At 42.9% G+C, this 11,054-nt stretch overlaps 1 protein-coding gene across 2 annotated transcripts; it reads left to right on the top strand.

Moving 5' to 3' along the window:
* Window positions 1–1,134: 1,134 nt before the first annotated feature.
* On the top strand, window positions 1,135–10,806 carry C1S (complement C1s). Of its 2 annotated transcripts, none has more exons than XM_072799201.1 (12): window positions 1,135–1,332; window positions 2,411–2,558; window positions 2,830–3,037; window positions 3,153–3,330; window positions 4,206–4,331; window positions 4,777–4,976; window positions 5,177–5,330; window positions 5,771–5,886; window positions 6,292–6,370; window positions 6,852–6,980; window positions 8,183–8,257; window positions 9,585–10,806. In XM_072799201.1, exons 2-12 carry the CDS (start codon window positions 2,536–2,538, stop codon window positions 10,382–10,384), a joined length of 2,088 nt encoding a protein of 695 aa, XP_072655302.1. In that variant the 5' UTR covers window positions 1,135–1,332; window positions 2,411–2,535; the 3' UTR covers window positions 10,385–10,806. The 2 variants fall into 2 exon arrangements, with proteins under 2 accessions (XP_072655302.1, XP_072655303.1); XM_072799202.1 differs by having other exon boundaries at window positions 1,164–1,332; window positions 2,460–2,558.
* The last annotated feature ends 248 nt before the right edge of the window (window positions 10,807–11,054 follow it).

The following is an 11,054-nucleotide window of genomic DNA, read 5'->3' as shown; positions in this document are numbered from 1 at the left end:
AGCCACCTAGATGCCCTTCCTCCGACATTTTAACACTCCTGAAATCAGGAGGCATCTTATGATCAACGGTATATCATAGTTTAATTGATAGCTTTTTATTCCTAGTGGTATGTAAAATAAGGGAACATCTTCAATTGATAAAGTGTAGATTCATTAGAACATAGTCACTAGATAGGGGTAAGAAGTAATAAGAGACATAAAGGTGAGCTGAGAGATCAGGGAAGACTTTGTGGGGGAATAGATTATATAGCCCACCATCCCTTGGTCCCTTATCTACAACTCTGAATTCCAAAAGGCTTTTTTTTTTTGCCTACAAGTTTGGCACCAAAAGTCATTTGTCAGCAAAATCTGAACTGAACAGATGTGAAGTAATTTATAGCTATAAGGAATACATAAATATAATATGTAATTATAGCCAAATTATACTTTTAGTTATTCTACTTACCATGAAGATCAATATGTGTAGCTGCATAAATATTAATGTTTGATAATGGAGTATTATTCCAGGCCCTCAAAGGGAAGGGGAGGAGGTGGTATTACCTAATATTGGGTCCATGTACTGCACTGTCTTTTTAAAATCTATAAAATTCTGAATTTTGGAAACCATTTAGACCAAAGGGTTATGGATAAAGGACTCTGGATTGTATCTGAACTGGGGCTTGATTGGTGGATACAATTTAGATATTTGGAGATGCAGAGGGGATTTTTAGGAAGAGTAAGAGCATCATCCCACACCAGCTTGGGTCTCGGTCTAAGTCATTATCCAACCATTAAATTTGCTTTAAGAGCAGAGAGTGACCTGCATTTTTGATCAGTACTTTCCTTTAAGTTGCGATTCATACACAGTTGGAGGGTTGGACTTTCTGGGTTTGGTTTTCTCCCTCAGAGTATTAATTCCCTCCTTTTCCCAAAAATCACCTGACTTCTGAGAAAACTCTAACACACCCTTTGGCTGGAAAAGAACATTAGGCAATCAATGGAATTCCCCACTCCTTTCTCCCCTCCGGAACCCCGGATGGAGGGACCTTGAGCATGAAAGAAGTATGCAGTTCTTGTTTCAAAAGCAGAGGGAGCTCCAAGATCAAGGCTGAGTTATCCTTTCCCTTTTCATGGTCTCCCAGCCCCCTCTTTGTTTAGATCAGGGAATTTCAGACATGCACACTGGGATAGAAAATCATAAGAACAGAACCAGGACAGGGAGGCCGGCGGAGGTTCCTGCAGAGGGAGCGTCCTGGCCCCGTGCTGCTCTCCCTGGGAGCCGGCAGGGTTGCCCAGCATGCCCACTGGCACGAGAGAGGGGACGGACCCACTTGTTTCCATCAGCTTCTGAAGGTAAAAACCTTAAACATTGAGGAGCAGAGCTTTGATGGAAGAAAAAAGAAAGGCAGAAAACTTCACATGGGAAGGTTTTGGGCAAAGATGGAGGGCTGGAAGGAGCAAAATAATAGAAGGCAGAATGTAGGCAACCTCTTTCTCTTACATTGCCTCCCCCTTCCCTCACTGTCATCATTTTCAGGGTTAGAAACATTTTTGGCAAGACTCTTTGAAGAACTGTGGAAAGATATCTCATCTTTTTAGTAAAGAAAAAAACCTCAAACCCTAGAAAATTAACCTAGGAAATTGAGGGAATACCTTTCCTTTCCTTTTGTGTCTCTTGTCATTCAGCTGCCCTTTGTCTCATTCCCCACTCCACCCTGTCTCAGACCACTTCTCCCAAGGTCACTGCCTTCTAGTAAAAGAAGCTCATCCCTCCATCGGTGGTCATTGGGAGCATCAACAGAAATACATGCAGTAAGAAGCATAGTAAGAGAGCAGGTGTGAAGTGATAAAGGGGATCTTCAGGGATCCCTGGGTGGCGCAGTGGTTTGGCGCCTGCCTTTGGCCCAGGGTGCGATCCTGGAGACCGGGGATTGAATCCCACATCGGGCTCCTGGTGCATGGAGCCTGCTTCTCCCTCTGCCTGAGTCTCTGCCTCTCTCTCTCTCTGTGTGACTATCATAAATTAAAAAAAAAAAAAAAAAGATAAAGGGGATCTTTGTCTAAAAAGGAGGGAGAAATGTCCTAGATGGAGAGTCATGATGGGGAAAGACTCCTGAAAACCTGAGTGGAAATGGGGATATTGTTTTGTGAAGGCAGGAGAGAGACTGATAGATACAAAAGGTGCACAGGTCACGGGTGGGGGTGAGGAAGGAGGAGGAAGAAATTGGGAGAAAGCACTCATTTTTTTTTGGAGAAAAACTGGGAGAAGACCCAGAGAAGCAATGGGAGAAGGAGAAGATCTAGTTTTAGTCTAGAAAATGAATTGAAGTAGAACCAGGGAGGGTGTGAGAGGACAGGCATCATGTGGTGATCAGTGTATGGTTTTGTTTAACCTGTGTGTTATTGTTATGAATGTGACATTGAACCCCAGGTGACCCCCACCACCAAAGCAGGTACCTGTGTTTGTTTGACAAATACAGCCATCCCTGCCACCCCTTTGCTCCAAAGTCCAAAGGTGCAGAGGGCCAGGAACTAGAGGCCTGCTGTTGACCAGGGATGAACAAATTGCCAGAGATGTGGTAAGTGATCATGAGTCTACAGAAATATACATGGACTCTATTCCCTTTATCTTCTCAAGAGAACAGCTCAGATCTGAAGCCCAGGGTTCGGTTTGACCTGGGCCTTTTTGCTTTTTATTTCAACTTAAGATTCTTCTGCATGAGCTGTTGCCCTCCTCCCTTCTACTTGTTTCCCTCCCTTTCCCCTCCCTTCTACCCATGACAAATGTTAGGGCACTGCACTAGTCTGCCAGTACCTGGGTCATCCACCTCTCCATGTCTTTTTTTTCAGGTGCATTGTCCTGTTTTCCCTTTTGGCATCAGTTTATGCTGAGCCTACTATGTATGGAGAGATCCTGTCCCCTAACTACCCTCAGGCATACCCCAACGAGATAGAGAAATCTTGGAATATAGAAGTTCCTGAAGGGTATGGGATCCATCTCTACTTCACTCACCTGGACATAGAGCTGTCAGAGAACTGTGCATATGACTCAGTGCAGGTATATTTTAAAAGATAGGGCTGGGAGGGGTGGTGTCTTATTCTCTCTCTCCCCTTCTCTGACCTCCATTCCAAAATACCACTCTTTCTTAGCTTTCTTTTGACTCTTCTCTTAGATAATGTCAGGAAACTTTGAAGAAGGGAAACTCTGTGGACAGAAGACCAGCAAGAATCCCAACTCCCCAATTGTGGAAGAGTTCCAAATCCCACACAATAGACTCCAGGTGATCTTTAAGTCAGACTTCTCCAATGAAGAACGTTTCACTGGGTTTGCTGCATACTATGTCGCTGTAGGTAAGGCTCACCCTTCTCCATGTACGTTATTGATCCAGCTAAAAGATTAGAAGCAGGACAAACACTGAGAGATTCCATGAATAAGGATTCTGTTTATAATTATAACTCTTATGAAGTGTTGACCAGACTTGGATCTGTCCATGGATTGCCTTTGTGAAATTCAAACATATGATTATATCTCAGTGGAGATGATGATAATGGTAAAAATAAGCAATAAATAGTAATTTATTGAGAACCACTATAAATTTGGCACTGTATTAGTAACTTTACCTATATTTACTTAATCTTCATTACAATTCTTCAAAGTAGGTATAGTGATCTCCACTTAAAGATCACTTAAGGAAAGTGAGCACTAGGGAAATTAAGCAACTTGCCAAGAATCACATCGGGAATGCATGATATTCAAACCCACCTAATGGCAAACAAACCTTCAAATTCTGTGTGCTTCTATACCTAACTCCAGATTAAAGTGAAATTAGAGCATCTCATAAAGCCAAAACTATTGTTTAGATTTGACAGAAATGCCCAAATCCTCTAAAGTGGCAAGTGTACTTATTACTCTTCCCCTCAGAAGATATTTCATCCTGTATATCTTATAGAGTGTTGTCTCTGGAGCTGAAATGCTCTGTTAGAAAGGCCAAGGGTCTCTCTGTAGGGGAGCATTGAGAGCTCCTTTTAGCTGTGCAATAGCGGGCACAAGTCTAGAATCATATTGTAGGAGAGTGATATATAGAATAATACCATCCTGAAATGTGATTCATTCATGTTAGCAACAGGCCTTTCCTACTTTTTCTTACCCTCGTAGTTTTGGGTTTAAACTCATTCTTCCTTCTGGATCTTTGTTCCTGACCCCAATCTTTCTCTACTTTTTCTAGATATAAATGAGTGCACAGACTTTGCAGATGTCCCCTGTAGTCACTTCTGTAACAACTTCATTGGTGGTTACTTCTGCTCCTGCCCCCCCGAATACTTCCTCCATGAAGATATGAAGAATTGTGGAGGTGAGCTTGCCATCAAGTGGGGTGCATGTTCCTTGGGATTTTGAATGGCTTGAAGCTTCAATTAGAACTTTGTTGACCCTTCCACTTTTGACTAGCCTCAGCCTTGCTTTGGCATGTATCCTTAGTTATTACCTATAAGCCCTCTGAAGCTCCACAAGAGTGGAGGAAGACAAGCCTACAGGGTCAAGTAAATAATTGGAGAGGTGAGATAGATGCTTGTGAAGAGTCTGTCTGGGACTGTTCATAACCATAAGGGGCTCTGTCATAAGCAATGTGATGGAAACCCAATAAGCATTGGGTATCTCTACCGATTTGTATTGGGTGTGTAATTGTGGCATGGGGACTCTAGCCAGGGATGGTCAATTCATGAGAAGAGTCATAGAATGAGGCAGGAACTCCTTTACTTGACCCTGTATTTGATTTCTTTTCTCTTTTTCTCTCTTAGTCAATTGCAGTGGGGATGTATTCACTACACTGACTGGGGAGATTACAAGTCCCAATTATCCCAATCCATACCCAGAGAACTCAAGGTGCGACTATCAGATCCAGTTGGAAGATGGATACCAAGTGGTGGTGACTGTGCGGAGAGAAGATTTTGATGTGGAATCAGCTGATTCAAATGGCCACTGCCCTGACAGTTTAGTTGTGCGTGATGAATGATTAGTTTTCCTTCCAACTCACACAGAGAGCTTTCTCCTCAAAGACAAATTATCTTTCTGTCCTCTCTTTTCTTCCCTTCTTATTTTATGTATATTTTATTACCTGCTTTACTTTTATTCCCCCCATTTTACCCCTTTATTTTAGTTCTTTCTCTCTTCTGATTTTATCATTTCATTTCTTTTTAGTTTGTTGCAGGAGACAAGCAATTTGGTCCTTACTGTGGTAAGGGATTCCCTGGGCCACTAAATATTGAAACCAAGAGTAGCGCTCTTAATATCATCTTCCAAACTGACCAAACAGGGCAAAAAAAGGGCTGGAAACTTCGTTACCGTGGAGATCGTGAGTAACCTAGAAGTTGCTATTTATTGCTACCGAAGTCCCGGGACAATGTAAAATCCAAACAGGTAGATTGTTATATGTATAGTTATCCTGAGATACTTCACTTCTTCAGCAAGATCTAAACCTGTCAGTGGTTGACAGTATGACTGAACTTCTAGGAATCCTCCAACTGGGCTTGCAGGCACAGACAATTTGGGGTGGTTAGTTAGCATGTACAACCTCGGGGTGGTTAGTTAGTATATACTAACATGACTGGGAGGCTGGAACTAGCTCAATGACTCTTTCTGGAGTATGTAATGTCATATTATTTTAACATCTCCATTGGAATGTTAGGCGTCAGGATTAAGGACTACTGAATGATTTCAGAAAGTGTGAAGATGATGTAAATTGAACAGAGATTCTCCAACTATTTGGTAATTTTGTTTTCTGTCCTTTCTAAGCAATCCCTTGTTCCAAAGAAGTCACTGCCAATTCTGTTTGGGAGCCTGAGAAAGCAATATATGTATTCAAAGATGTGGTAAAGATAACCTGTCTGGAAGGGTTTGAAGTTGTGCAGGTAAGGTACTGTTACGATCTCCTCCTTAATCCCTACATCAGGGTGAGCATACTGGAATTGTCGAATGGTGTACTGAATGTCCTTGTTTGAGCAAGATATAACACCTTTTCCATAGATAGAACACCTCAGGATCTTTTGTCCTTCTTTGTGAGTCATGGAATTTCTTGGCCAGATTGACATTCTTATCCTGCCTTTAGTCTTCTTGGGGAAGAGGACCTGATATGCTAGGGCAAAGTTGTCTTTAGCCTCAACTCCTGGGTGCTTTGGGTCATTCTACTAACATACCCCCAAGCTTCTTGTGGTCAGGACTCCTTGTTGAACCAAGGCCAGAGATAAATTTCATTTTTGATTTTCATTTCCCATATCTCTCCTTACAAATTAATGGTGATGTGTATTATTCTCCAGGGAAGTGTTGGCTCATCATCTTTCTATTCTACTTGTCAAAGTAATGGAAAGTGGAGTAATTCCAAACTGAAATGTCAACGTATGTATTTCTTTAAAATGAGACTCTTTTTTTTATTTCAATGGGAATTAAAAGATCAGTTCATCAAAATTCAAATTCATGCTTTCTTCTTAGGCTTGTGAGAGAGTGGGTTGGATATTTTGAAGGGAAGCCATACATGAGGTGCTAGCCCAGATCTGGTCCCAGACAGGCCAGACAAACAGGTTTCTTTCAAAGAAAGGGGCTGTGTGATTGGTAGAGTTAGTAGGACCATAGAGTCCATTCCTGACTTCTGCAGGGGCCTCCACCAACCACTGAGAAGCAAGTTCCTCCATGTAGCTTTTGGGGGGCTATCTGCATTGGGAGGACTCAGTGGTCTGGGAAGATTCATCTCAGGTTTGGGATGTGCTTATGGATGTGGGGTGGGAAAGAGTGAGGAATATGGCTGGAAGGATTAAACTGGCCCATTGACTCTAGAAGAAGTGGATATCCTGACCATCACTCTCCTGCCTTCTTCTTGTAGCTGTGGACTGTGGCTCTCCTGAACCCATTCAGAATGGTAAAGCTGAAGATCCAGAACATACTTTATTTGGTTCTGTCATTCATTACACTTGTGAGGAGCCATATTACTACTTGGAAGATGAAGAAAGCGGTAGGTTTCTTTGACTAGAGAAAAAAGGAGAAAGAGTAAGAGTGCTAGAGAGTGAATCAAACCATCTTTCTGGGTTGGAAGAGAGTTTGGAGGCAAATGAAGGAGATGGGATGGACTTTGTTTATCCTCTTGGCTTAATCTAAAGATAAAAATTTCCTATAGGGATATAGGATCATCCTTGGGAATTATAGAGGTCGCTGAGTTTAGCTTCACAGCTATGGCAAGAATTCCCCCTACAATATCCATTTTCATGTGATTATCCAGCTTTTGACCAGTTACTTAGTGTAGAACCTCAGGAGTAATGCTTCCATTGTTAAGTTACCATACTATATGACTGGCTTTCTCGATGGAAAGGCCTTGGTAGTACTAGGCAAAGGACTGTATAAGGCATGATATGTACCACTTCATTGCTTTTAATTTATTATTTTTTAAAAGATTAATTAAATTGTATTTTAAAAAAGATTTTATTTATTTTATTTTAAAAAAGATTTCATTCATTCATTCATTCATTCATTCGAGAAACAGAGGGAGAGGCAGAGACATAAGCAGAGGGATAGGCAGGCTCTCTGCAGGAGCCCCATGAGGGATTCGATTCTGCACCTTGGGATCACACCGTGAGTCGAAGGCAGATGCTCAACCTCAAACCTCTGTGCTGAGCACAGATCCCAATGTAGGGCTTGATCCTATGACCCAAGCTGAAATCAAAAGTCAGATGCTCAATCGACTGAGCCATCCAGGCACTCCTAATTTATTTATTTTAGACAGAGAGAGAGAGAGAGAGCGTGAGTAGGAGGGGCAAAGGGGGAGGGAGAGAGAATGTCAAACTGAGTCCAAAGCCCATTGCAGGGCTCAATTTCATGACCCTGAGGTGACCTGTGCTGAAACCAAGAGTTGGACACTTAACTGATTGTGACACCCAGGGGTGCCCCACTTTTAATTTAACTTAATTTAATTAATTTTCCCACTTGAAGTCTTTTTCTAATCTTTGCCATAACCCTCTTCGTCTTTGGAGAATATTCCTTCCCCTTGGGAGGATAGAGGCTAGAGGGATTGTGGATAGGGGGATCTCAAGATTCTTTTCTAGTTGATTTGATTTGACCCACTCCTCAAATCCCAGAGGAGCTGAGGCTCTGAATGAAAGGGGAAATGGAAGAGCGGAGGTGTAGTGGTGAGTGTGTCCTATGTCCCTTGTGCTATTCCAGGAGAGTATCACTGCGCTGGCAACGGGAGCTGGGTGAACAAATTGCTGGGCACGGAGCTGCCAAAATGTGTTCCAGGTAATCAGGGCTCAGTCTTGGGGAGACACCATATATACAGGTGCTGGCATGTGGGGCCACTCTCTGAAAGTAGGTGCAGTCCTTTTGGGAAAGGACTTAACTATCTGGGCGTAGCAGAGTCTATCTCAGTGAGATGGAAACACTGGGCTGTGAGCCTGCAAGGGTTTGGGGGGGAATTCCTTCACTGCAGTGAGTTAGGCCAACTGACAGGAAATATAAGATCAGCCAGTGACAGTTGGTATCAGATTCAGGGCCAGTTAGATTGGTAATGTAGCTGTAGTAAGGGGATGTAGAAGTGATAAAAAACAGGACCTGAAAATTGAGAGTGAGGAATCCACACACTGACACAAGACCAGTTGAATAGCTCAGTTATTATGTAAAAGTCTATATGGCAATAAGATATACAGCAATACAAGAAAGGAGGAGTTGCAGACAGATCAGAATTTGATAGAGGCAGGCTTTCAGACATAATAATAATAATGATCCTGGTAGTAACAACAGTGTTATTGAGAGCTAAGGACTGAGCTAATTGCATTTATTATCTCATTCCAGTCACTGCAGCAACCCTTTGAGGTATTATCAGTCCCATTTCACAGATAAGTGACCTGAGTACAAGGTCACAGAATTAGTAAGAGGCAGGAGTAGACTTTGAACTCAGGTCTTTCTGAGTCCAAGCCTTTTATGCTCACCTCAGAGTCTATTCAGGCTGACTACTGAGAGATTTAGGTAAGCCAGCTTCATCTGGAATAAAATTTAATATTAGTTGTATTCAGTAATGGCAAAGTGATCAAACCTGGAATCAGTGGGGAATGAGATGAAAGATTAAAGAAGAGAACCCTCCCTTTGTTCTACTTCCATGGATTGCTAGGAGGGACTCAGCTGCAATTAGGACTTCAGTAAAGAAGGTGATAAACACTCAATCTGGGCATCAGGAGGTGAAATGCTTTCCTCCTCCACCATCTGTATGAGGAAAGAGTTTCCCAGCACTGGTTCCAGTTGGACTCCTGTCCCCATGGGCTGAACCTAGGATGAAGTGCACCTCTACAGGGGCTGTTCATATTGTGAGGCACTAGCTCATTTGGACTCAGCAAGTCATACACTGCTTCAGTTTAACCAGTTTCTCCCATAAGCCTGCCTGTGGCTTTGGAAAAGTGAGATGTTTGGTGATTGCATTCAGGATGAGTCAGGTACTGAGATGGTTGACCAAATATAGGGTTGGCTATACTATCCTAGAGAATTCTGAAGCCTGGCAAGTTTTTGAGTGGTTGGAGGATTTGCAGGAGGCTAACAATTTCTTTCTCTCCACCTTGTTCTTGTTCCTTCCCAGTCTGTGGTGTTCCCAGTAAGCCCTTTATGGGAAAGCAGAGGATATTTGGAGGATCCCTTGCAGAGATTCAAAATTTCCCCTGGCAAGTCTTCTTTTCGAACCCACGGGCTGGTGGGGCTCTCATCGATGAGTACTGGGTGCTGACAGCTGCCCATGTTGTGGAGAGAAACCGCGAACCAGTAATGTATGTTGGGTCCACCTCAGTGGTTACTTCAGAACTGACAAAAGCCCAGATGCTCACTGCTGAGCGTGTGATTATTCATCCGGATTGGGAATTCCTGGATGACCCAGAAACACGGAAGAATTTCAACAATGACATTGCACTTGTGCAGCTGAAAGAGCCAGTGAAAATGGGACCCAATGTCTCCCCTATCTGCCTGCCAGGTACCTCCTCAGAATATGACCCCCCAATGGGAGCCCTGGGACTGATCTCAGGCTGGGGCCGAACAAAGGCAAGAGATCATGTGATCATGCTCAGAGGGGCAAGCTTACCCATTGTTCCCTTAGAAAAGTGCCGGGAGGTGAAAGGAAAAAATGTCAAAGTGGATATAAATACCTATGTTTTCACTAATAATATGATCTGTGCTGGAGGAGAGAAGGGTGTTGATAGCTGTGAAGGGGACAGTGGTGGAGCCTTTGCTCTACGGGTTCCCAATGAAGAGACCCTCAAATTCTATGTAGCTGGTCTGGTGTCCTGGGGCCCCCAGTGTGGAACCTATGGAATCTATACACGAGTGAAGAATTACATTGACTGGATAAGACAGACAATGCAGGAACATAGTACCCCCAGTATGGACTAATCCATACACCAGACCACCAGTCTCTCTCCAAGGGCTATGACCAATCCGTTGCTTTCCTCTCAATATTCACATTATTTCACCATGACTGAGAGAATACTTGGGAGTGTGATTTAAATAGAACTTGATCATTGGGATACTTAGCTGGAAGTAGCATTTGATCATGACATCGTATTGGTCATTTGGTGTGATCTGAATCTGTGGGGTCCTCTCTCCTAAATACCAACTATGGATCACAACATGAGAAGGGTTGTCCTAGGGAGTTCTCTTTCCTGATGATTGCCTGGTGTTTCAGTTCTGACTCTGAAATTTATTGTTGGGCATACCTTTGATTTTTTGTTTCCCCTTTATCTGTTCGAAGTTTCATTTGCTTTATCATACTCAGTGTCTACTATCCACTGTAATAAATCATGTTTATAACCCAATTCTGGCTGACTTGTCTTATTCCACATTAAGACCTGAGTCCCAGAGAAAGGTGATGAAAGGCTGTTGTGTCATGGAGATTCAGGCATTTATTTATTTATTTATTAAAAATTTTTTTTATTGGAGTTCAATTTGCCAACATATAGCATAACACCCAGTGCTCATCCCAACAAGTGCCCCCCTCAGTGCCCATCACCCAGTCACCCCAACCCCCCGCCCACCTCCCCTTCCACTACCCCTTGTTCATTTC

The sequence above is a fragment of the Canis lupus genome, chromosome 25 (genome assembly GCF_048164855.1).
Source record: "Canis lupus baileyi chromosome 25, mCanLup2.hap1, whole genome shotgun sequence".
NCBI classification, from domain to species: Eukaryota; Metazoa; Chordata; class Mammalia; order Carnivora; family Canidae; genus Canis; species Canis lupus.
This window is presented reverse-complemented; position numbering and strand designations above follow the sequence as displayed.

Bases quoted from the DNA above. Each gene is read 5' to 3' on its own strand.
- C1S (XM_072799201.1), top strand. From the start codon at position 2,536: ATGAACAAATTGCCAGAGATGTG. The intron at 4,977-5,176 runs GTGCGTGATGAA...ATTTCTTTTTAG, and splicing joins ACTGCCCTGACAGTTTAGTT to TTTGTTGCAGGAGACAAGCA. The intron at 8,258-9,584 runs GTAATCAGGGCT...GTTCCTTCCCAG, and splicing joins GCTGCCAAAATGTGTTCCAG to TCTGTGGTGTTCCCAGTAAG.